The 26,021-nt window shown below is 38.1% G+C and overlaps 2 protein-coding genes across 4 annotated transcripts; one reads left to right on the forward strand and one right to left on the reverse strand.

The window, feature by feature from the left end:
- The first annotated feature begins 864 nt into the window (after positions 1 to 864).
- Positions 865 to 26,006, forward strand: LOC111604125. Of its 3 annotated transcripts, none has more exons than XM_023322040.2 (8): positions 865 to 1,046; positions 12,545 to 12,597; positions 13,484 to 13,532; positions 17,903 to 18,143; positions 18,235 to 18,301; positions 23,576 to 24,045; positions 24,120 to 24,438; positions 24,751 to 26,006. In XM_023322040.2, exons 1-8 carry the CDS (start codon positions 1,031 to 1,033, stop codon positions 24,946 to 24,948), a joined length of 1,413 nt encoding a protein of 470 aa, XP_023177808.1. In that variant the 5' UTR covers positions 865 to 1,030; the 3' UTR covers positions 24,949 to 26,006. The 3 variants fall into 3 exon arrangements, with proteins under 3 accessions (XP_023177808.1, XP_023177810.1, XP_023177809.1); XM_023322042.2 differs by lacking the exon at positions 865 to 1,046 and adding an exon at positions 1,766 to 1,913; XM_023322041.2 differs by lacking the exon at positions 865 to 1,046 and adding an exon at positions 11,682 to 11,848.
- LOC111604124 lies at positions 14,151 to 16,586 on the reverse strand. Its single transcript, XM_023322039.2, has 5 exons — positions 16,158 to 16,586; positions 15,955 to 16,088; positions 15,018 to 15,669; positions 14,633 to 14,832; positions 14,151 to 14,570 (listed from the first exon to the last, which is right to left on the reverse strand). Exons 1-5 carry the CDS (start codon positions 16,518 to 16,520, stop codon positions 14,300 to 14,302), a joined length of 1,620 nt encoding a protein of 539 aa, XP_023177807.2. The 5' UTR covers positions 16,521 to 16,586; the 3' UTR covers positions 14,151 to 14,299.
- Positions 26,007 to 26,021: the final 15 nt, after the last annotated feature.

Here is a 26,021-nt window from a genome sequence, read left to right on the forward strand (position 1 = left end):
CTAATTATGCGGTATTCGCTCATTAGAAAGAAAAATACAAAGTCTCGGGTGAGAACGAGAAATTACACCTGAGTACAGCGAACCGAAGTCGAAATACACTAGCTACTAGGATTTTTTAATTTAAACTCTATACATAATTGTATTTGAAATACAAAGGCATTTTTTATTAAATGAATTTTCCTTTGAACTTAAAGTTGAAAAATTGTATAAATAAATTAAGTAATGTTATAAATAAACTAAATTCTATTTTTATTAACATTGGATTACATGTTAATAAAAATAAACCCCTTCTATTATAATCTTAAAGGAATATAAAGAAATATTTAGATAATTAAAAAAGCGTTTAAATAAAATCAAAGCTTTCTTTAAGTTTTATTATTTTTTATAAGCAAACTTAATTTAAAGATCTATTATTCAGATCCATATCGATTGCATGATATATAAAATAGATTTTGTGAATAGTTCAAGTATAGCAAGTCTCTCTGTATATTTGATAGATAGTCTAACTTGTATCCAATAAGAATATGCTACATAGCAGAGTTGTCTCTATTACTTATAATACCCTTTACCCCAAGGCATATATAGAGAGCAGCAGTCGAGCGTGGCACAGGGCCCAAGTGCAAGATTGTTGTGTGGGCTTCAGTTGCTGTTTGTTGTTGCTGAAAAACTGCCAACACCAGGTAACACAGACAGGGCACACACTACACACAACACACATACGTCACACACTCACACAACAAGAAGAGCGCGGCGCCAATAAGAGCGGCTCAGCTTGCCAAATACTCCGACAGCGACTCCGAAAACTTGGTCAGACCGGTTGCTGTCGGAGTGTTGTTGCTGCTGCTAGCAGTGGCTGGCGTCTTGACTTTAGAGCGCAACGTCTGTTCAATTCAGTCTTGGCCAGGTCGGTGTGCGAGACACACATCAACGAAAACAAAAAACAAAAAACCAAAAAAGCAGCGCGTTTCGTTGTCGTCGTCGCGCGCTCGCTCTATCGCGTTCAATATTTCAAGCTGTCGGCGAATCGCAAATGAAAAACCGAGCATGTACGTGTTATATATACATATATATATATAGAAGTTAGAGAGTGTGGATTGCTTTTTGTAAAGCCATGAAATGGTTCTTAATTTGGTCTTACTTGGGAACGTGCAAACGCATTTGTGACGCTGACAAAATTAAAGAAATTTTTGCCGTTTGATTGTTGTTGCCCTTGGCGGGCTATCAAATTGTTGCTGTTGTTGTTGTTATAATGCACAACGGGTGGTTGAACTAGCAGCTAATTTTGACTTCATCACGAATTTTTCAAAAATTTGTTTATTTGTGTGTCTGTGTTTTGGGCCATGCTTGTGTTAACTGACCGCAAGTTTGTTGCCTAAGTCTTTTGTTATTGCGACTCCTTGAGAGCTTCGGTTACAGCAATTAAATCGTATACATGTATATTTGCCTCGACGCTCACTCTTGCTCTTTTAGCTCTTAAAGAGCTAGATGCTCTTGCAATATTTCTTAGCAAATTTTTAAGCTGTTTTTTAGCCGTTTTTGTAGCCTGTTTCTCTTGCCTTCTTTTCTACAGCAAAAAAACAAAATTAAAACAAAAAACGAATGTGCGCCAAACAAACAGGAAGTTAAGCAAAATAAATTAATGCAAAAAAAAAAAAAATAAAAATAAAATAAGCAAATTATGAGCCTGTGAAAGAAAATGTATACATAATACCACATGGTACATTTTGTAAAATAAATCAAATAAAAAAAAAAAAAACAAAAAAATATATATATTTCCACATAATTTTACGGTTTTGCAAAACAAAAAATATAAAGCAACTGTATCACTTGTTAAACAAAGGCCACATAACTAATTGGATTACGCAAAGACATATATATATATATAAATATAAAACGGGACGATTGTTAAAAAGGTGAGTTTGAAGTTATTTCTTTCGGTTTTGGCAAATGAAGCGTTAGAGCTTAATTATGCAGAGAGGCAGACAGATATATATATATATATATATATATATATATATATGTATATATAAATATCCACATATTCAATATGGCGCTGGCTATATAATATATCTTATTTTTTTTTGCTAAATTGCAAGCTAAGCTACAAAAGATGACTTCATAAATCGCTGTCTGAGGCGGTCCTCATCTTTGAAACCGGTTCGCGCCGCGGCCTGAGCTAAGATTCGCTTCGCATTTTATATCAAGAAAAACATTTTTTTTGTTCAAGCCCAAAAAATTCAATGTAATTTTTACTTTTTATATGTACACACACACATATGTATATATTTTTATATATACACTTATATTTTGGTTAGTCCAGTTGCGTTTTCCTGTGCATTGAACCTGTTTAGCTCAAGGTTAGAGCGCTCTTTCCCAAATTGGTTGTCACTGCGCTGGCCAAGTTCGCAGCAGCCGCAGCCGTCGCAGTTACATCATCCCACTGTCGATCACAAACATGGAGATGCGACAATCTTGACTTATTAGCTTGCATGACGCGGCATGCCACAGCGCGTAGCATAAACGTTGTTATACTATCCACATATTATTATTATACTCGTGCACGGCAATTGCCACGTCACGGACATCCGCTTTTGACCGCTGCAACTGCCTCGGCCGCATGTTGCGGCATGTTGCATGTCCGGCATTTTAATTTTAATGTGTCAGCCCCACCAGCAAACCAAACTCCAGTAATGTTAGGAAGTTAGTGTCATTACGTGGCACAGAGCTGGCTGACAATGTTGGAGCATTAGAAGAGCAGTTAGAATATTGTCTATGGGTCAGCTGATACTCTATTACAACTCTAAGCTCTACTTTCCTCTAACTCTTATAGCCAGATCTGATTAGCATAGACTCTACCCCTCAACTTGGTCTGTAGCTCTTAAAGTTGAGTTGAGACTCAGCTGCATTAGTTTATAGTCGTCTGGCTTTTACTATTACTTGCACAGCTTTTATGGCAGTCTCTTAATACTCTGCGCGCTAAGTGAAAGAGAGTAGATGTGTCTTGTCTCAGCTGCGGGTATAAGTACTGAAAGACTGAAGTCTGATTTATATCTGAATGAAGTTTTTCTGCAAAAATAAGATAAAAATTAAAATGAACTAATTTTAATTGATCGAATAATTTTAAAAAATTTATTTGTTTTCTTCAAATTATTATTTTATTTTATTTTGTTCACTTTTAAATATTTTATTTTTAATTTTTATTAAATATGTTTTTTGATAAATATTTATTTGTGCACGCGTGTTTACTGAAAATATTTCGCGTCTTATATATTTTCATAAGCAAACTGTGCTAAATTTGATAACCAGTCAAATTTTTGAATCTTGTAAAATTTGATTAGATACTTGAAATGGCAACATAGCTAACCAGTTGTAAAACTTAAATCTATCTGAAGTTAAAAAGCTCGTGGAATTAGTATCTATTATATTTTTATATTTAGCTTAAACTTTACATATAAATAGTGTATAATGCCATTGGGAACTTCTAGCCTTCAACATTTTTATTATTTTATTTTAATGCTTTGCTATGTTTATGCTTATCACAAGTGCCAGACACATGCTTCGGGCACTCAACTGCCTACCACTGCTGTAATTTCCAATTAGTTCTATCCATAAAATTGATGAGTAATACGAAAAGCTTTATACTAACATTTTGCTTGAGGAAAAACCGTTTACACTGCCCACACGATTCGAGTGCTGGAATCTATTGCTAATTGGCGGGCACAACAGTTCAAAAGAGGCTATGTGCACAGATCACATTAATCATAATGAGATGGAACCCGCATAAAAAGCATTGCGGCTCTCGTTAAGGATTGGCTGCAATTCATAAAAAAGACGAGAGTAGAAAAAATGAAGCTTGTCTAAACTTTTAGCACTTCTCTGTAAAGACCTTAAGCATAATTATGACTCGGCATTTCCTATGCCCCATTGCTGGTGTTGCTGTTGTGTTGGCGTCTAAAGAAGCAATTAGAAAATGTGATTGATTGACAGCTAGCCATGGTAAATAGAAGCTTGCATCATCAGCATGTAGAAATGAATGAAAAGGGCTTTGCTTTTGGTTCAGACGCAGACATTTTCCGGAACCTTTCGCCGTGATGCATGCCCCATTAATTGGTTAATTTGTGGTTGTTAAATATCAAAATATTTTCATATAATGCGTGTTGAATGCAACACCTTTCGATATGAATAATTGCGGGCAATCGTAGCTCTTGCCCACACTGTCCCTATCGCTCTCGCTCTCTCCATATCTACCTCTCTGTCCGTTGAGCTAATTGATTCTCAGTTACAGATTCCGATTCTATAGATTCTTTGAGCATGTGGGCTCTTGAGGCAGACGCCAACGCAGTCGAAAAAAATACAAATTTCAATAATTAAAAGGCAACAAAACAAGCTGTGAGACCTGTTATTATGCACACACACACACGCACATATAAGGCACTTCTTGGCCATAATGAACTTAACTTGTTTATATAACAAGCACAACAAGCTGCTCGACTGACCTTGAAGCACAACAACAAAAATGCGTCAAAAATATAATTTTTTGTTATATATTTTTATTTTTTTGTCTGCTTTTAATTTTTTGTTATTTTTTAGTGCTTGGCATATTACCTCATTGCGAAGCACTTGAAAATTGAATTACGCTTACAACATTTTGTGGCAAGAGTTGGGAAATATTTCTCAAATATTTACACACGTATTGAGTTATTCATATAGTATATAATTGTGATTTGACTTTGAAGTTAAGTATATAGGAGTTCATGAACTTAATAATTGAATTATAATCGCTTTGCCATTTGCTGCCACGCAAAGAAAGCTCAGAGGTTCATTCAACCTGCGTCAAGAACTTCATGCTACAATGTTGAATTTCATTTTTGTTTTTTCTATATTTTTCGTTTTTTGGCTACTATATTGATTTTTACAGTTGAGCTAACAAGCAGCTAACGGCTTTCGATACGAAAGACTTAGGCAACAAACTTGCTACTTAACAGTGTTCAAGATCTACCTCGCCCTCTCTCTCTTTCTCTCACTCTCTTTGTTTACCTGCCACGCATTACTCATGTGCCTGCTGTTTCTTTCTCTCTAATTATGCAAATTTTTATTTCTGCAGCTTTTCGTTTGGTTTTTTTTCATTATTCATTTCATTTGGCTGTAAGGCGTGCCAAACAATTTGCATTGGCTAAATGAGTCAGCAGCTGTGGCTGAGGCTGAGGCTATGGCTTAAGTTCCCGTTCGTTCAATCAGCTGCTGTGCTGTTTTATTTGCCTTAAATGCAAAAGTAGTCTGGCTAGCTTGGCTGCAACGTGTCCAAAAATCCATAAGCAAGCCTAAATGCTGACAGATATAATACAAACACTCGCTGCGTGGGTTAGTCTGGTCCAACTTGCCTGGTAATTGTACAAACGTTCAACGTTCAACGCTCAGCAACAAAAACACTTTCAAATCCAAACCAAGTGGGTCGTGGGTGTGGCTAGCTGCCTGGCTGGCTAAAAAAAATCAAAACTGGTGCATGTAGTCATGACTTTTGAACCAGGTCGCCCAAATTTGCCGACCGATTTGATTTATTTCGATACTTGACTACGACAACATTGACTAAACAGCTAACTAGACTTTGGTATATAATATGGACAGCCAGTCATATTATAGTTTAAATATGACCTTTCGACAAGCTTCTTACTTGGGGAATACTCAATACTAGAGCATGTGATGTGAGAGTCAAATAAAAAGAAGAGAATATAGCTGCAAGTATAATTTGTCAACATATCATAATGTATGTGTATAATTATGTAGGTTAAGCAGATCTCAATTAATGCTGTTTCTAATATTATAACATTAAAAATACAATAAAAATATATTTTTAATTTAATATGGGGTTTTTGTAGAGTATTAATACTTTTTTTATATAAATTTATATACTATCTATGTACTATATATATTTTATATATACTATATATATACTATATATATACTATATTTATACTATATACCCTAAAAGTTATTTTTCATAAAAAAATTTCTCTTGAGGCTACTCAAGCTAAAATATTCATAATAAATATGTATTGTTACTTTTACTTAACAGTATTCATATATTCATTTGAATTTTAATTTTAGGAAATAAATTGAAAAATTTTAAAAATATTTTCTTTAAATTTTAAGCTGTTTTGCTAAAAGATTTTGCTTTAATAATATTTAAAGCTTATTTGTTTAATTTAATTTAATTAAATTGTTATTTAAATTTTGTCTTCAAATTTAAATGTCTTATTTAAATTTCACTTTTTTTATTCTAATTATTACCTTAAAAAGTTTTGTAGTTTTTTAAGCAGCCTTTAAACAGTCTATTATTAATACCATCAGAATTTTTGTACAGCTACAAACGTGTCTCAAAATTCTCCGTTTAATGCGTTCTTTTCAAGTTTCGAATTACCAATTAGCCATTAAAGTTAAGAGCTGCGGTAGCCAATGTCGCTGGAGGTCTCCACTTTTAAGTACTTCTAGGCGCAACAAAGCTTAAATACAAAAGTAAAAAAAATCAAACATACTGAAAAATAAAGTAAACGGAACTGTTAAGCGTTTTGCCAAAACCTGTTTTCGCGCCGGCCTCAGCTCTAGCCAAGAGTCAAGCAACAACAAGCAGACAATGGGCGCCAGGCCGAAGCCAACAACAACAACAACAACAACAGCTAGCTAAAGTAAATGTCTGGCAACTAGAGTTGTTGTTGTTGGCTGATAAAAATCGAAACATATTCAAGTCCTACGGCTAAAAAAAAACACGAAGCTAAGCTCAAGTCACGTTCATTGCGAATATCCAATGCGTGTTTTTTTCTATATAATTTCGGTTGCAGAAAATGAAAATTAGGCGTCAAAAAAAAAGTTATACAAAATAGCCACTGGGCCTCGCTTTGTGGGTGTTCAAACGTTTTCTTTTTTGTTTTTTGACAAATCAGCAGTTAAAAAAAAAACAATTTGTGTAAATTTTTACGTAACTGCGTAGCGAAAAAACAAAGAAGACAAAAATGTGAAAAAATAATAATTGAGAGTGGGGGTTTCTTCTCACACAGGCCACAGACCACAGCCCCACTAAAGATGTGGCAATTCGTGAACGCTCCAATTTAACGCACTCGGCCCAAATGCGGGGCAAACTTTTGCAACCAACTGACGGACTTGGCTGACGGATAGCCGGACAAAAGCGGCCGGGCGGGCAGGCAACACGCAAGCCACGTCCAAATATTGACGCACATTTTGTAAGTGAAGCGAGCTAAACGCAAGCTAGAAGACTGCACAGCTAGAGACGGAGAATAGATGACTAGCAGATGCGCTGTAATCTGTAAACTAAGATAATGGGGCAGAGAGAAGAGCAGCGTGCAATCAAGTAGCTGCTAGAAGTATAGAGAAGGGGAGAAAGAGGCAGAGGAAAGAGAGGAATAGAGGTAGAACGCGAGTTTGCAGAGTAGAGACAGCAGCTGACTTACAGATGCTGACTCAGCTCTACAGACAGATAGATGAAAGAGAGAGAGGCAAAACGAGAAGGAGGAAGCTAGTTTCCAACTAGCAGACGCCCTGTAATGAGCAAAAACTAAGATTTTCATTATATTTTGAGGAATAATGAGGGAAAAAGAGGGATAGACATAGACTTTACTGCTACCAGATGTTCTGTAACCTGAAAATGATGATGAGCAGCGAGCAAACAAGGAGAGAGAGAGGCAGAGAAGCATGGATGGAGTTAGACAAGTAGAGGAAAAAAAGGAGAGTAGCTGACTAGTAAGCTTGAAGAATAAAGAGAAAGAGTTCTATGTATATAAATATATCTAGCTAGCAGATGCACTGTAATAAGAGAGCAACTAAAATATTATTAAAAACTAATCTTATATCTTATATGTGGAAAACCAGTTGCTCAAACCGAAACTCACGTCAAGCAGCAGTTGCTAAACCGCTTCAAACCAATATTGATTTTACAGTCATTTAATTTGTTTCTTGCCAAACCAACACGATATACCCTTTTTTGCCTATTGCACAAGGACAGCTTGGGAGCAGCGCCTTTCCCTATAAGCCGTTCACAAATAAAGCAGCTGAAAACTGGCTCATAAAAACATTTTTGGTCATGTTGCAATTGGTCAAGACAAAAAAAGTTCGTTGTTTTAGTCATTTGATTTTAGTAGGAGACACGAAATTAATGTCTCTGCACTTTGTCTTAATTGTTAATGGTAAATAATAAAAGCGCGAAGAAAAACTAAAACAATGGAAATTGATGTTGGCGTTTATTGCAAATTGCAAATGAGCAATTGTTGCTGATGTTGCAGTTGCTGTTGTTCATCTAATGACCTATTGGTAGGCGTCGTTAGCGCATTTGCGCTCAGGCTGTGCAATTGCAATGACCTTGACGCAATCGCCAAGCCGTATAAAAATAAAAAAAAAATAAACAGAAAAAACATTCGTTCCGTTTCGTTGGCTGCGTCTACTTTGATCTGGCCCCCAGCCTCTGCTCTCTATCTAAATACAAAACTTGTTAGCTTAAGCTGGCAGCCAAATGACACTTAATAGCAGCTACTGCAGCCAAAATGTATATATATATCTGTGTATATTCTTGAAAGATTTGAAATTCTAATTTTGTTATTTTTTTATTGAATGCGTACTTATTTGCATAGCTAAGCAGGTGAAAGTTTCGGTTACTACACAAAGACTGACAAAGACACACAACTTCAATTGAGTTTGATCATGATCTTAAGCTCATTTGATTAGCACACATGCGAGTTCTCAATGCGAAGTAAAAGTAAAAGCTGAGACAAAGCCATGACTGACCCCAAAAACGAACAAAAACTGTAAATATAGTAATATAGAGTAAGACAGAGAGAGAGAGAGATAGGTAGATATAAGTGATGGGCCTCGTTAATTACCATAATTAAGAACACAATGCGGGCCACGATGCAGCTGCTCGCTGCCTGCTGCCTGCTGCTAGATAACATATGAAAACCCTATAAAAAAGCCAACTTACTTTCTATCGGAATTGCAGCGAAATTAGCTAGACGATGCGTTAGATTGATCATATACTACCATATAACTAGAGAGGGGGAGCGGGAGGTAGCGAATGAGGAGGGCAGGCAGTTTGGGAACTGTGGAGATTTCTCATTTTTATGGCACTTGGAGCCAACCACAACCGAAAGTTGTTAGCTGTTAGAATCTTGGTCTTTGTCGTTGTTCGTTTCGATTTTTATTTCTATTTTGTATTTGTTTCTTCTGCTTCTTCTCTAGTCTGTGGCTCATTTCAAATAGGTCAAACATTTGTGGTTAGGCGCGCTGTGTGTGTGTGTGTGTGCGTACAAGTGTGTGCGTGTGTGCTTAACACACTTCTTTTTGGTATTTGCCTGTGGCAATTTGCATGGCCGTGTTTCTTGTGTTGGTTCTAATTGTGAGCGTCGCCTCATTCTAATGAAGTCGATATAATCGCGCTGTTCCAGGTTTGTCTCTGCAGTCTTTTGCGAGCTAAGTTTGTGTCTTAAGTCTTTTGATTGATGTGGAACAACAACATAATTTGTTCAATCAAATGTGGCACAGATGCCGCAAATCGATAGTGCGTGGATTAACAGGCGCCATGAAATAAGTTCTCTTATCTCACTAACAGCATCTATTACTATCTCTCTCGCTCCCAATTAGCACAGTTTTACGCATAGTTACGCGCTTTTTAACCAAGCGATTTTACAGTTTGTTCCTTTCAATATCGCTCGAGCAGAAAGCTTTAAAAATTAAGCATGCCTCAAAAATGTTCGAAAAACTTAAAAACTATGAAAAAATGGGGTTTTGCATATGTTTATGGCTGGCAGCTTTGCTACAATGAAACAGCAGCACGCGAGGTCATTTAGTCGCCACATTACGTATACGTCTAGTTGCGCTCGTAAATGAAAATGCAATTGTTTAGGCAAATATGTTTGCTTAGCGCTTTTTGTCTTTTTCTGTTATTTAATTTTGTTTAGTTTTTGTTTTGCTTTTTACACGCGCTGCTCACAGCTCACAGCTCACAGCGCGCAGCGCGCAGCTCGCAGCTCGCTTAATTTATTCAGTTGCACGGCCCATTTGTCGGCTTTTTTTCTATACATATTTGTTTTGGCTTAAAGGTTTTTTGTATTTGTTGCTGTTGCTGTTGTTGTTGTTTGCGGTTGCTGTTACGGAATGTGTGTCAAACGAATTCGACACTTGACAGTCACATAAAAATATCCGTTACAGCTGAATGCACGCACGCATTCGCATTGATGATCATCAATTGAAAATGCTTGAAGTTTCAAATAAAACTATATAATATATATGTAAGATGTGAATGTAATATTATCTAAGAAGTATAGCTAAAGCTATAGCTATAGCTGCTAGTGACTTATAAGGCCTTCTTAATATAATTCTCTATTAAAAATAAATGTGCAAAAAAATATTTTAAAAATAATTTTGAGTAGCCAAATTATTAAAAGTCTTTGAATTTGGTAGCTTCATGTTTTTAAATAAAAGCATATATGCATATAAATGTTACACGTATAAAACTAGCTTTATTAAAATAAAAACAAACCCAAATTTTAAAACATTTTCCTTATCAAATCAATATTTTGCCAATGCTATCAAAACTGTGAATTAGCTTAATTAGCATAGCTGAAATTAATTTTCAGTATATAAATTAAATAAGGTTTCTATGCAATTTCCTGCTTATCGAGCTGTACCCGATTCGAAGGTCAGTTTTGAACCCATTTCATTGGGTTTATTGCCAATTTTTTTGATTTTTTTTTGGTTGTTTGCAAACTCTCGAAACTGGGTAACGAGAGCAGATGCCAATCAGAGTTCATTATTCATAATTTCCGTTGAGCGCCATGCGCACCAAGTTTTTCTCTCCTTTTTTTTCTATTTAACGTTTGTGTTTGTTTGTTTAAGCTTGCAGCGGTTATTGGGATATTGCCATAGGGCATGAATGAGTTCAGGTTTCTTTGGAAAGTCATATATAATAAGAAATAATAAAAAAAAAAGAATAATAATATATTAGAAATAAATTATTAAAAAAATATGCCAAACAAAAGCTTTAAATTGTATATATTTTTTAAATATTTCTATATAAATATTTCTATATATTTTTTTTAATGGAAATGATAGCCACCTAACAAACTAAGATTTTCTTCTGAGAAATCCTGTTAAAAGATCTTGTATATGAATTATTTGTAAACAGCAAAATAAGATATATAAATATTTAAACTTTAATTTGCTTAAATTGAAAATAGTTTAAGGCCTTCTGCTTAAATAGTTATAATTCAATTATTAACTTATTTAAATTATGATTTATTTATTGCAGCTTAAGTTTCAACAGAGTATCTAATATTTGCCCTATATATATAATTTTTTCCTCAGCTGCTGCTGTTTCGAATGCATGAGCTGCGCTTTTTTAGACTGAAGCAGCTGTTGACTGTTTTTTTTTTTTTTGAGCAAAGCTCAATTGGTGACATTTTTGCGCTTAGCCGCTAAATGGGTTTACGTCATGCGTCTAATTTTAGCTAATTTATTGCAATGCGAGTATTGTCTATTTGTTGTTGCTGCTGCTGCTGCTGTTGTTGTTAGTATTAGTTAACTTTTTGCATTGGACGGCTGTCAGTTGAAAGCTGTGAGTGAAGCCACGCGGTTAGCTGCGATCGGAAGATCACTCGCTCTTTCTCCATCTCTCTCTCATTGTCTCGTTTTTGTGTGGGCCTGGCATTGACAAATACATATATATTTGGTTGGATAATGCTAACCATTTATCAACGCGCGCTGACGATATCGCTTGACCCAATTTCCATTTATTAATAATCCCATAGCGATTATAGCACCGGGAATAATAGACAGCTGCAATCAATGGGTGAGTGTGTACGTCCGGCCGTCCGTCTGTCTGTTTGTCGCTGTCTATCTGTTTGTCTTGTGACATCATCTCGGAGAGCAAACAGAAGTCTCTGGCGGCTTTTATCATATGTGCTTGGCCTGCCTATGTAAGCTGCATGTTGTTTTGACTCTCGATAACGATCATGCTGTAACAACAACAACAACAACAACAACAACGAAACTTGTTGCTTCTTCCTGACCATGACTTGACTTTCATGTCTTCTCACAGCACTTTATGCATGCAGGAAGCTGTGTGCAGATGAAAACTGTTTATCATGTGCCCCATTTGGTTATTGATATGTGTTTAATACCCGTTTTTGGTTTTGCTCGCTGCTTGCTTCAGAGGAGCCCTCTCGTTGCGCCTTTACCGTTATGTTGCTTGGCTTCCTGTGTGTTTCTTATGCTGATTTTAACCTCATTTCTGGCGGGCACGCAACATGTGGCAGCTAGCAAACCTGACTGACCCAATTGCCAGGGCTGTCTCAGCTGAAAGTTTCGCCTCGAGCGAAAAATACACACCTAATCAAAAATTCATTAAACATGATTTTTTCTTTTGCATAATGTAATCGGATTTATATATACAGTCAGTTAACCGGCTTGCCCGTGTTTCGTTTCTCTAATTAATCACCAAACTTTGCTCACCATTTCTCTAATTCTCTCCGTTGTCTCTTTGCAGCACCCACGATGAAGTCAAGCACTCGAATCCTATGCACTGCGCTGCACCTAATCGTAAGTATAATAAAATATAATAAAATATAAATAAAGTAACTATTTTCTATATTTTATCTATTGTCAAATCTACCCTCGCTCTTCCCTGATACCATTTAAATACCTATCAAATATGTGGGTTGCTACTTCAGTTCTTATTCGCCCATAAATCACATCGCACCGCTTCAGATGTTCTAGCTCGATATACTCTTAAGAACAACCCTATATATCACTTTTATTGGACGAGCTTCAAGCAGTCGCTGCCTGACCTCATTCCCTAAAAAAAGAGAAAAAAGAGAAAAATTGGCTAAACACATCAATCAGAGTCCAGAGGCTGTGAATGACAATTGGCTGGCCTGTGAGATTAACCTGAATATGAGCCCGGCAACAGCGCTGTGCTGCACTCCTCATCCTCGTCGCCCATTGATGCCGTGCCAAGTTGCCAAAAGTAGCACAAACTCCAAGCGGCAAGCTGCAAGCTGCAAGCTTTATCATGCCTAGATTTTAAGCCGGCTTGGCTCAGTCTCTGTCGCTGTCTCAGTCGCCACTCGAGGAGGCACAGTTTGAATTTCAACTCTAACCTGGCGCGAGCTGTTGTTGGCGAAAGTTTATTTTTTTTTTTGGCTGCATTTGCGCCTTTAGAATCGTGAGAATAATGTTGCCTATATATACATATAGCCCCCCTCTCCCTCCTTGACTGTCATTGACTGCACGAAAATCTAGGCGCATTTCTTTGCATTTCCATTTTAATTAAAGGAGCTTAGCTCTGCTGCCTGCAGAGTCGCATAGATTAGTGTGGCATTAATGTCGGCTCGATCGTGATTTATGTCAACAGCTTTATGGCCGTCTGACCCTGCTCGTCTAGCTAATGAACATTCTTCTAATTTCTATCCACTTTCTATTGCAGACACTCGCAGCTCTAACGACACACGGCGCACAAATTCCAACGCCAGAGAGTAAGTAAATTTAACTTCTTTAAATAACTAGTTGTGATTTCAATAGTTATAAATGACAGTGAAATTAGCAAACATTTTTGCTTATATTTATAGATTTTGCAATTTAATTATATTTTATTTAATGCATGTTTTTTTTAATAAAATAATATTTATATATTATGTATTAAATATTATATTATACATATAAAATACTGCATATAAAAAATACTCAAAAAAAATTAATTATAAAAAAATGAATTATAAAAGAAAATATAAATAATATATATTATTAAAAAATAAATAATATAAAAATAAATATATCAAAAAAAAATATAAAAAATTATTTAGAAAAAAAAAACAATTAAGTTCAAATGTATTATAGATGATCTATATAGAAGATGATCTCAGTGTTCTATGAGTCACCATAGATATTGCCCAAATTTGAAGCGGGAATTCAACTATCAGCAGCAGTTGCTTATCCTGTTGACAGATCTCGCAACTGCAACTGCAATTGCAAAAGCGAAGGTGTTGTTGGCCTTACGTTTACCTGACCAACAACAACAACAACAACAGCAGCAGCAGCGACCATTAAACATTAAACAAAGAGCTGAGGGAGGGCAAAGCAAAAGTCAATTCATGTCGCATTTAGCTGTCTTATTAGAAAGCGATGAAATCCAACTTGAAAGACTTGACTGGCCAAATATTGCGACATACTTCCGCCTGGCCAGCCACACAGTGGAGGTCTGTGTATCTATAGATATGTATATATATAAAAATACGTGTTTGGTTCATTCAGATGTGTGCCGTGTGCAGCACTGGATTGGCTCCACTATATAGACTAAGCTGCGCCAGTAATCAGGTCCTGTTTCATGCAGACTCTTCAGATAGTTGAGGAACTGTTCATAGGTAATGAACTGACGTTGACTACACTTGAGGTCATGATGATAGGAGCAGTTTTCGTCAAAGAGCCAACGCCGTTGTTCCGGCACTTCATACTCGGGCAGCTGAAAGGGCAAAATTTGCTGCGGATCCTTGCAATAGAGCTCAGCGGATGCATAGCTAGAATTGAATATTGTCATAAGTAGAACTTCTCGATGGCAGCCAATCGAGCTCGAACTCACACAAAAGCTTTGTTGATCATCTCCTGCACTTCTGAACTATTGGCGATGTACTGCATTACACGCGTGCTATGCTTGTTTTGGAGAAAACGTAAAAATATCGGTGAGAGAAGCCCAAAACGAACGCATCTCATTAGCTGGGGCACATTTGAAAGACGTTGAGGCCAATCGTGGCTGAGCCAACGCAGAGCCGAATAGAAGATCTGCGAGAGAAATATGCAAATGTTAATGGCGTAGTAGGATAAGGGTCTGGAAGAGGAAGGGGTGTCGAGTAGAAATATGAGTACGAACAGATCTTAAAGTAGAAATATAGAGCCGGAGTAGGAGTAGGAACAGGAGTAGGAGCAGGAGCAGGAGTAGGATCACAAGCAAAAGCAGAATAACTTACTTCAATCTCACTGTTGACGCCGACATTGTGACTTGAAAGCAGGCGGGTGACGTAGTTTAAGTTCATCTCAATAAACTCCTGGGATGCGACAAGGGTCAAAAAGAAGCGACTGATGCGTGCGAAGCAGAGAAACTCAAAGGTCGTCAAGTCCATATAGTTCATGTCGGGCAGCAGTGTGAAAGCCTCGTTCTCATTCTTGATAACATCCAGAGTATTCCAAACGGCATCGACTATCTCCGATATGGATAGAAATTTGGCCGAACTATAGATCTCCATCAGGCAGCGATTGCTGTAGCGTTTGCGCTTTAACGCTACATCGTCATCGTACAGCATCCAATTGTAGATGATGTGAAAAGCCTGCGCGGTGACCCTATGCGATGGCAATCGGACCACATAAGTATCTTCCATTTTGGGGCGGTTAAAGTAGGGAGAATAGGCTTGCAGCACGCCCAGAAAACAATAGAACTTAAACTCCCCCACATACACCTTAAGATCCCACTTCTTACCATCCTGCAGTAAACGCAGCAGCTGACCTCGAATTGAAGGTCGCACTGGCTGCCCGATGGCGTCTTTTATATCCGCGCTCATATCAATTTTTCCTATCAGACTGTAAGCCTCATCTAATGGAAGCCTCTCATTAGTGGCCAAACGACTAATTGGGAACAGGAGAGAAAAGAGAGATGAGAAGAATAGAGAGAAGAGAATAGCATTTAGATGAGAAGAGAGGAAAAGAGAAGTGAATAGAAAAGAAATGACTACGATGTGACTGTTCTCTTTCAGAGAATTGATGGGCGATAAAAGAGATACGAGATGAGATATGAGTGATGAGAAGAGCCGAGAAATGAGAAGAAATATGAAAAGAGAAGAGTAATTTAAAAAGGATGAGAAAAATAAGAAAGAGATGAGAAAATATATATGAAAAGAGAGATGATCTTACCTATCCAGACAAGACATATACGTTTTCCCTGAGTCATTCGAATCATCACTGCTATATGGCAGCGAGGTTGACTTGTTGTATTGCTTGAGGAAAGGTTCTGCCGTCTTAATATCGGAGCTAGACTGAGAGCTTAACTAAGATTGCAGGCAGAGGCGTGCGAATTAGCAAATATAGTTATATGAGTATATATATATAGTCTATACCTTCTCATCCAAGTCCGATGTGTCACTTGAGCTCTGATTCGGTTTCTCTAAATATTGAAATTTCCGCTTAATGCGCTCATCCAGTTCTAACTTATCTATAGAGTTAGTGGTGCTATTGGACAGCTTCGGTTTAAGGTCCACGCCCGACTTCAGCCTGCGCAAGTCATCCTCAGAGTCCGGCTCTAGCAGCGTTGACTGATCCCACAGCAGCTCTAGTTGGGGTGCCTCAGAGGTCTCGGTGCTTAGCTGTATGAGACCCGCAGACTTTGGCATACTAGATTTCGAATGTGCTGCGACTGTGGCAGAGCTGTCCGAGGCACTTGGCTGTTCGCTAACATCTTTGATTATAAAAGAATCTTCCATTTAAAACAAATCTTAAAAATAAAACTTCAAATTTGTTAAATATTAAAATAAAAAAAAGTGTATTGGAAGTGATTGTTGTCAAAAATGCTGACGAAATTAGTTAGGCCGAAAAGCTTGCTTTATATTGGAATAAATATTATATAAAAGAAATTTCTTTAGCCATAAAGAAAGGGCTCTGTGTAAGCTGCTCTATTTCACGGCTGCATTTTACCAAACTATACATAATAAGAGCGAACATTAAGCGCTGACAACAGCAACAAAGTGAGCAACAAAGCTGACTTTCAGTCCGAGCTTTGGGGCAACAGAAAACAGAAAACCGGCTTTGAGTTGCATGCAATTACTTTGCCCAGCAGCATGTGCTGTAGAATAGGCATAGAAGCCAGCTAACTGATGCGAATTGCTGGAAGGTTCGTTGAACTAAACCGAAGCAACGCCATCTTAGTGGAAGCCCCCTCTCTCCCACTCCATTTAAGCCAAGTTTACAGACAAGATGCGATGCCTGAGCTAGAGTCAGCGCAAAAAAAAATAGTGCAAAAAGAATGCGAATCGCACGCGAGGTGTTGTGCACACACACACACACTTATATATATATATATATATATATATATATAGATACATATTAGGTATATAGCATATATAGCCCTGTAACTTGTCAGTTCACTTGGTTTCTGGGCTCAGCCATTACCAACCACAACGGAAGGTTCTGACTGCAGCACACAAGTTCAAGGAACTGGCATCTCTCTAATGCCAGCTGCTGCTGCTGTTGCTGCTCTTTGAATGGCTTTTCAATGTCATTAACTTGGCCAGAGTTTTCATGTTTGTCGCAGCATTTTTGCTTCCGCAGTTGCCAGCTGCAGTTCAGTCAGCTTCAGCTTCAGCTTCAATGGTTGTTGCTGCTCCCAGGGGCGTCTTATAAACCATTGTCTCTCGCATATACCTTGTACAAACTGCTAACGGGCTTAAGTCTTTTGACTTTATATATGTTAAAAGAGTCATAAAGTAGATACCGCAGCATATGCCATATAAATTCATATAGATTTTATCTTAATGGCAAAAATATGGCTAGATTAATATGAAGTTAGTTATATATAAGTTATAAGCTGCACATATGTATGCTCATATGACTACAGGGTATCTATTGGTCGTGTAATCGCCAATATTCGCTTTTGCTGATTCGTGTATCGCTGATGATTTATGCGAATGGCCCGAGTTCAGCCGCATCCTCAGCTTGCGTTTGAGCTTTGCCTTTGGCTCTGGCTTTCGCTTTGTCTTTCGATATTGTTATTGTCTAACTGTAGTTTTTCTTTTCTAACTGTAAATTCGCAAATATTTCATAAGCTAATACCCCCATCCTCTTCTTCTTCTTCTTCATCGTTTTGCAGAGGATGCGCCTGGCACGCTAAACGCTGCCATTGCCGCTGCTGAGGCGGAAGCAGCTGCTCAGGATGCCACGCCCACTGGCAAGCCAGGCAGCATTGCGCCCAATGTACGAGTGCAATGCCAGTCGGGCTCAATGCTGATCACGATCAAAGATGCGCCACCCAATCACGAGACGGGCCTGTTCAGCGGCATGATCTATCCGAAAGGCCTGTCCAAGAACTCCTCTTGCCTCAGCGAATACAGGTGGGCAGTGTGTGTGTGTATGTGTGTGTGCCATAACACTTAGATTGGCATCATCATCATCAATATCTCATCATCTTCATTTTCTTTGCAGAGATCACATTGGTGCGCTGCGCTACAGACTGCCGCTGCGCAGCTGCAACACGATGCCCAAGGAGCGGGTAAGTCGCGTCCAGTTCATAGAATCTATTCGCCCACAAGACGCGAGACTTACTCAACATTTTATGAGACGCTATGCGCCTGTCATGCCTTTTGCGACATGCTAATTGAGTTTTTGAGCTGTGCGAAAACCATTAACTGCTTATAAGGCGCATTAGCTGCCAGAGATTGGTTACAAGGTGACCAATCCATATGCCAACTTGATTGGCCGCCGAACTTGGCTGGCACAACTCACACTGATTGAATCACCTGAATGCTTGTGGCTCTTTGGCATTCAGCTAATGACACGCTGCATCATTAACTAGTTGACAATTGAATGGGAGGTGGCATCGGGGCAGAGTAATTGCTACAGACATGGTCAAGCTAAGTTTCAGATGTGCCTCAGCTCAGCTCAATGGGCGGGCACATATATGGAGAAGTATGGAGAAGGAACAAACATGCGATGATGCTTGTTCTATCTATATATTTTTGTAATCTCACTAGCTATCATTCGAGACTGTGTTTTTTGGCTCTCTCTCTTTGTTTGCATCTATATCTAGATCTGTATCTGCAGCTGTATCTATATTTGTATCTGTATCTGCATCTTTCTATCCTTTGATTTTTCTTAATTTCGATGGAGCTATATCTCTCTGTCTTGCTCTTTCTGTCTTTCTCTTTCTGTTTCTCACTATTTCCTTTTCTATTCATCTCTTTTTCTATATGTTTATCTCTTTCTCATTCTATTTCTGTGTTTTTCTCTCGCTTATCTCTGGCTCGCGCTGTTCTCTTTGCTCTTTGTCTAGTATTTGTCTCTCTTTCTTTTTCTTACCTCTATCCCCAATCTCTCTCGCTTTTCCTTTCTTACCTCTCTCTCTCTCTATCTGCCTTTTTTAAACTCTTCAACTTCAAAACGTTTAGCTCGTTAAAAGGAATCGCAAAAACCACTTTGAGTGAAACATTTTTACTCTTATCTTAAACCAGATTTAGCACAAGTAACTTTTTAATATAACTAAACAAATTAACTTAAATATATACTCATAAACAGCTACAGTTATAATAAATGTGTGGACATATCCAGTAAACACAAACTAATATCAAATAACCCGAAATGGTCCATAAATTGTGATATAAATGTTTTAGCTTGTAGCTTAACTTGGAGGCTGTGGCACAGATACATACAGATGCTGGCTAGATGTTAAATGATGCTTATATGGCGTGGCTTGTTTATTGGCTCATAGCATCGATTTACGAGCGCACGAAGCTCTCATAGACTCATAGAGAGATAGATATATATATATTTTGAAATCTCAATTAGCACTCAGGCACACATATTTATGGCCAATACACACGCACGCACAAATTTGATGCTGTGATTGTGTTACATTTCTTGTTTTTAATGTAATTTTCCAAAGCCAAAGAGTTTTGTAATTTGTTGCTTTTGCCTTTCGCCCGATTCGCCTGACACAAATCGAAGAAATAATTGCCGTTCAATGTGGCAACTGGACATGTGCATAGACTTTTAGCGCGTATGCTGCACCAGAAGCTTGTTGCCTCAGCCTTTTGTGTTGGGCAGCGCTAAATAAATAACTATGTAAATTAAACAACAATTAAAACGGACAGCTCAAAAGAGAAAAACTTAACTGAAGTGCAAAATCAATATGAGCCAAGTGAAGTTACGTGAAGTTTTTTTCCTTTGTTGATGTCATCTTTGTGACCAGGCGGCTGCTGACTGAGGCAGGATGCTGGTTGCTTACGTCAGCGCCAAAGATGAACTCAGCACAATGCACATTTGCATACAATTATGATGAAAAAAAAAAAATAACACACACAGGTACTAAGATAGCTGCCTGCACATTTATGGCATCAACTTTTTATTTATGTAAAAAGTCGCGTGTCAACTGCCGCGAAAAAAATACATTGCTACGCCATTGACTTCCAACCGAGGCTCCACAACGACCCTGTTGTTATTGCCGTGGCTATATAGTTATTGTTGTTGCTGTTATTGTTGTTGTTGTTATGCATGCCAAGCGCAATTAAATAAACTATGAATATTTTATTTATAAACGTGCGTTTTTGTATGTTAGTTATTTTTTTTATTAATTTAAGAAATATTAACAAGAGTTATCCATTAGCTGTTCTTTTATAAGCTGAACGTATTGAATAATGTTAAATAGGTATATATTCTACTATAAATAGGTATAAATCTATGGACATTTAATAGATCAAAAAATGGATGAACATCGATAAAAATCGATTATAATCGATATCAAAATTAAAATTGATATTGATCTGGTTTTCAAGAGCTTTAGTCAACTAATTTTGTTTATAGATATTTCAAAGCTTATCCCTTTTCGAAGACTTCTTTCAATGTCACCCAAGGTTAACTAAAATGTAGCAGCAGCACAGCCCTATACCCTGAATTTATGTGCTAATTGGACACTTCTAAGTATGAGAATATTTAATATTAACTTTAGAGAAAGCTGTTCTAAAACTTCAGCTTCATGTCAATTCGTCAATCAGCATTGATCTTCTATATATCAACTATATCTCAACTATATGATAATTGTATGCTGTTCTAAGCTAAGCTCATTTGGACTGCCTACAGAGTATCTGTCTGTCTGTCAACCAAAACTATCTAAGCTATTCTTTATTAATTGTTTTATAGCTGCCCTAACTATGCCACACAGGGTCAATAATAGACGAGCAAGAGGCAGAGGGAGAGAGAGAGAGAAGAGCGCCATAATTAAATTATAATTGCCGTGAGCAGCGAGTAAAAAGAAACAATATAAAGCACTTGGAAGCCGTGGCAAGAATTGATAAGCCACATTTTCCAAATTAAATTCCAATCAGACAGCAAATAGTGTGAACAGCAGCAGCAAGTTTGTTGCCTAAGTCTTTCGTGTGAATCCGCTTATGCTCTTCAGGCGAAAGCAAATCGATTTGTTCTGTGCAGAGCGCAGCGCATCTTTCAAGTCTCGCAGCGATGTTGGCGGCCATTTGGTCAACGTTCAACGGCCGACCATGAAAAATGCCAAAAAAAAGTGTTTGTGTGTGTGTGTAAGCCATGTAAACATGTTTCTCTTATTGTTATTGATATTTTATTTATGAAATCGACTTTAGCTGCTGTTCGACTCGAGCGAAGGTCGCTGCCCACGCAGCCCGCAGTCACGTAACATGTGTTATCGCAGTGCCGTTGACATTTATGAATCTTACAGCGATGCGACTAAGTTGCGCATCTCTTTATATCGTACATTAACATATCTAAGCAGCAGCAGCAACTGCCGCTGCTGCTCAAATATTCTAAACCTGTTCAAGAACTGTCGCACAGAAGTGTCATTATGACATAATAGCTGTCTGCTGCATCTACCGTTATGTGCTCTTCAAATCTTAAATGTCATTTTATTACAGCCCATTTTATTGGCCTCCATTGTCTCTTCTCGTTCATACGCTGGCTGCTGGGAACTGAGCTGGCTCACATAACTGTCAGACATTTATGACGTTCTGACGCTGCTTGTTTGCCCTGCAGCTCTCTAGGAAATAGCTTCCAACTTTGACTTTTATGCGTTTTGCCCCTTTGGGTGACGACGCAGCTACTCAACAAATACAAAGCATTTCCGTGCCCAAATCTGTAGACAGGCCCAATTTTCAAAGACTTCCGAATGCGGCACGTACATTGAGACCCAAATACAATTGCCAGCTACCACGCAAGCAATTGACGGCTGCAGAGCTGCTTAGAGATGGGCCAATGAGTGAGTGCCAAAGCACGATGTGCTATATATAGAAATATATTTAAGGGAATGTATATATATATATATATGACTGTACCATATACTATATACACTTGACCCAGTACTGCAGACGACTAGAGAGACGAGTGCTCATATAAAAAAATCGGTTAGATGTAGATGTTTAGACTCATAGTTGAGCTCGAACATAGCTAAATTGATATTCATCTGTATCTCTGTGCAGCAGTCTGCCTATCGGTCCGCTCGTCTGTCTGACTGCGTGTCCAACTGCCCTCTTGATCTTATTTCCTATTGTCTGTCTGTCCTCTTAGCTGTTCGTCTATCTGTCTTTCCGTCTGACTATCTGTCCAGTTGTCTGACCGTCCGTCTAAATGTTTGTCTTTTATCTATCTGTCTATAGATTCCACAGTTCTACATAGGCCTACAGCAATAAAGTTCATCAAGCGGAAGATAAAGCTTCAGAGCTTATTGTTACTTCATCTTGTTGTTCTTGGGTGCATTGGTTCTAGCTTAAGAATCTAGTTCTAAGCGAGCATTCAGTGTGCAATGTGCTATATAGAAGCTCGTGCTTCAAAGACTTTGTCACGCGACCATCTCTAATAGGAGTATGCGAGTATGGAATATGTGATACTGTAGCTATTCTTCTTCTTGTTGTTGTTATTATTATTGCTGGCTGGCTGTAAAATTAGCACAAGCACAATTACCGTTATGCGTGTAGAAAACAGAATGTGAAAGAAAGAAAGAAAGAATGAAAAACTAAGTAAATGTGCCTGGAGCTGTGGATGTTATTAAATGATATAGGGGCAGCTGGGCAACTGGGCAGTGGGATGCTGAAGCTGAGCAATGATGCAATGCAGCGGATGTACAACAAGCAACAGGCAACTGGCAACTGGCAACACGCAGCAATCAGTTTCAGTTTCAGCCTCAGTTTACCAAGAAGAACTTGGAAAAAACCTAAACTAAACTGAAATGAAAATTCATTACGCAAACATTGCTAATTTGTGCGGATATGTAGATAAGAGCGGGCTTCACACTTGGCTGCACGGGCTTTAGCACAATTCTACAAAATGCGAAGAAGCTGAATAGAAAAAAATACATATATGGGCAGACTTGAGGAAGTGCTCGTGATCTAACGACGACGACCTCGTGGCACATCAAATTTCGTGCTGGCAATTTTCAGAGGCAGCGAAGCGTGAATCTCTCTAACTACAAGCTACCTGCATAATGAGACACTGCAACAGGCCCATTGTATGTACAGTGGGGCAAATCGAAGTGTTATGCTGGTTGCGCTCATATGGCTTCTAAGGCATTTGCTGACAGCGTTTGATTTCAACTTGCATTGCATGCTGGGGCAAGTTTGTTGCCTAAGTCTTTTGTTTTGCTAGCACCATTCTATAAGAGAAGAGATTTAAAAAAGTAGCTGGAGGAAATGCTTGAGCGCTAACGAGCAGTCAAAGACTTGCCTTGCATGCTGCGGCAAGTTTGTTGTCTAAGTCTTTTGCAAGTTTGTTGCCTAAGTCATTTTATTCATTTGTCTTTTGTTCATTTCAGGACGATGGCGGCATCGAGTTCTTTAATACAATTGTGCTGCAGCCGCATTTGAAATTGATAACGGATCTGGGACGCGGCTACCATGTGCGCTGTGCCTACATGAGTCGCGATGCTGCCGTCAAGCCCAAGAAGCATAAGGTCGTCCATAAGCCACAAGCCTATCGCAGCGACGAGCACGACAGACGCGACTATGGCCGCTCGCTGGACAAGCAGCAGCTGGATGAGCTGGAGGAAGATGATGATGATGTCTACGACGCGGATGCGAATGATAACAACGAACTGCCCATGCCCGGCTGCCACATGAAGATCTACAACGAACAGCACAAAATAGCCGACGATGTGAAAATTGGCGATCCGCTGACTATTGTCATCAGCATCGATCAGCAGCAACTTTACGGCCTGCATGTCACGGATTGCATTGTCCGTGATGGCTTGGGCTGGGGCGAGCAGCGTCTGGTGGGCGAAGATGGGTAAGTCGCATGCCAGCATGCCAGCATGCATAGAAATAGTAGCGCATTGCTCATGTATTCTCTTTATGCTGCAGCTGTCCCATGGACAACGAGATCATGGGTCAATTTAACTATACGGCAGATCGTCTGGCTGCCAATGTTACCTTCCCAGCACACAAATTTCCGTACACCACATCCGTGTACTATCAGTGCAACGTGCGTTTGTGCGCTCTGGAGGATCCCAGCTGCCAGGAGGCGCCACTCTGCACGGGCAAACGACCCAAGCGACAGGCAACGGGCGAGGGCAAAGACGACGAGGCTCTGCCCGCCACCATCGAGGTCTTCTCTGGCCTCTATGTCAATGAGAATGAGAATGCCAACGATAGCGATGAGGATGCTGTGTACAAGGAAAAGGTGAGTGCAATCTATATTTATACTTAAGCGAGGGTAGTTTCATAATTGTATGTTCTGAATATATATAGATAAATAATTACAGTAAAGGCTTTGTTGGAATTTTATTAAATATTTTTTCTTTACTTTTTTTTAAATTCATTACTTTAATAATTTTAATATAATTTTATTAATATTTATTTACTTTTACCCACCGTTTTTATATATTTATATTTCTTATATATATTTTCATAAAATACATTTTTTATGTTTTTTACTTTATTTATTATTTTTTATTTTAATATCTTGTTAATTTATTTATTTCCTACCTTGCAGACCCTGGAGGATGCTCTGTGCGTGTCGCAGCGCACCTTTGCCATAGCCATCGCCATTGCTGGACTCATTTTGATGCTGGCCGTGGTGGCTGCTGTGCTGTGCATTATGGCACGCCGCAGCACGAAGACGGTTTCCAATTCGGGCAGCTCCATATACAGTGGACCTTATACAAACACCGCCTTCTCGCACAGCAGCTAAAATGTGAAAAACAAAATAAAGCAAAAAAACGTTCGCAAATATTTCCAAAACTCAACAATGGAACACTCAAAGTGTTTAAAAAGAAAACTTCAAAATATTCAAAATCAAGCTAAATGCCAGCATAAAAGAAGCAGATGAAGAAAAGTTAAGCATGCAGCCGCCTGCGGTAGTCAAATGCAGTTTTAGTCTGTAAGGTCGCAAGTTTTTAATTTAATAATATTATAAAAAAAATAATTAAGTTTTGCATGAAAGGAAAAGAAAACAGAAAAAGAAATTTCCCTGTGCAGAGATTACCGGGCAATTTCCCCGTTATTTGCTAATTGCCCGCTAATGTCGCAGAGTTAGTTGTGCAGTGCGGTCAAGTTCAAGCGTCAGACATGGGCAGCACTGCACAATAATGGCAGCTCTGTTAACGCACGCACTCACGTGTTGGTGTCGGTTGGATTCCACTTAGATTCTTATCAGAATCAAGCACACACTCCTCGTTCTCTCTTGTAGTGCAGTCATTAAACTTTATATATATGAATATTGTATTTATCTTACTATTTAAACTGCTTAATTTTAAAAACTCGAACTAACAACGAATGCAGCAGCCGACGCTCAGGTGATATTTGTATTTGTACTTTAAATTTATTAAAAAAAAAAAACAAAAACAAAATGAGGAAACTTAGTTCCAAAAAATCTGCCTTTGTTCTTAGTTTAATGTTCTGTACAATTTTTTCTTGTCATTGTTTAAACTATTTTTGCACTACAATATTTAATAAATACTACTATGTACTATAAGCGTGCAGCCTTTTCACAAATGAAAAATAATATCTATAATAATTATTAAAATTATAAATTGTATTAATTGTCAAAGTATTTAAGCGAAGTCTTTGCGCAGCTTCATTTGAGCATTGAATTAAAATATTTTTAGAACGCTCGCCTGGAGCTGTGCAATGCAACACATTTTCAATCAAATACACAAAACACACATATACAGTGAAAACTCTGCTTAACGAACAACTATTTTTCATAATTTCTTTTAGCTTTTCGAACAGCAAACCAATTAATTTAACTAATTTTATAAATTT

Source organism: Drosophila hydei, unplaced genomic scaffold, assembly GCF_003285905.1.
Source record: "Drosophila hydei strain 15085-1641.00,03,60 unplaced genomic scaffold, DhydRS2 tig00008134-arrow-pilon, whole genome shotgun sequence".
Lineage (NCBI taxonomy): Eukaryota > Metazoa > Arthropoda > Insecta > Diptera > Drosophilidae > Drosophila > Drosophila hydei.

What these genes read in the sequence shown, in the direction of transcription:
- LOC111604125 (XM_023322040.2), top strand. An exon ending in CGTCTGGTGGGCGAAGATGG is followed by an intron (nt 24,046 to 24,119) that starts GTAAGTCGCATG and finishes TTTATGCTGCAG; the next exon opens with CTGTCCCATGGACAACGAGA. An exon ending in ATGCTGTGTACAAGGAAAAG is followed by an intron (nt 24,439 to 24,750) that starts GTGAGTGCAATC and finishes CCTACCTTGCAG; the next exon opens with ACCCTGGAGGATGCTCTGTG.
- LOC111604124 (XM_023322039.2), bottom strand. Translation starts at nt 16,520, where the DNA reads ATGGAAGATTCTTTTATAATCAAAGATGTTAGCGAACAGCCAAGTGCC. An exon ending in CATCGGACTTGGATGAGAAG is followed by an intron (nt 16,089 to 16,157) that starts GTATAGACTATA and finishes CTGCAATCTTAG; the next exon opens with TTAAGCTCTCAGTCTAGCTC. An exon ending in TATATGTCTTGTCTGGATAG is followed by an intron (nt 15,670 to 15,954) that starts GTAAGATCATCT and finishes GTTCCCAATTAG; the next exon opens with TCGTTTGGCCACTAATGAGA.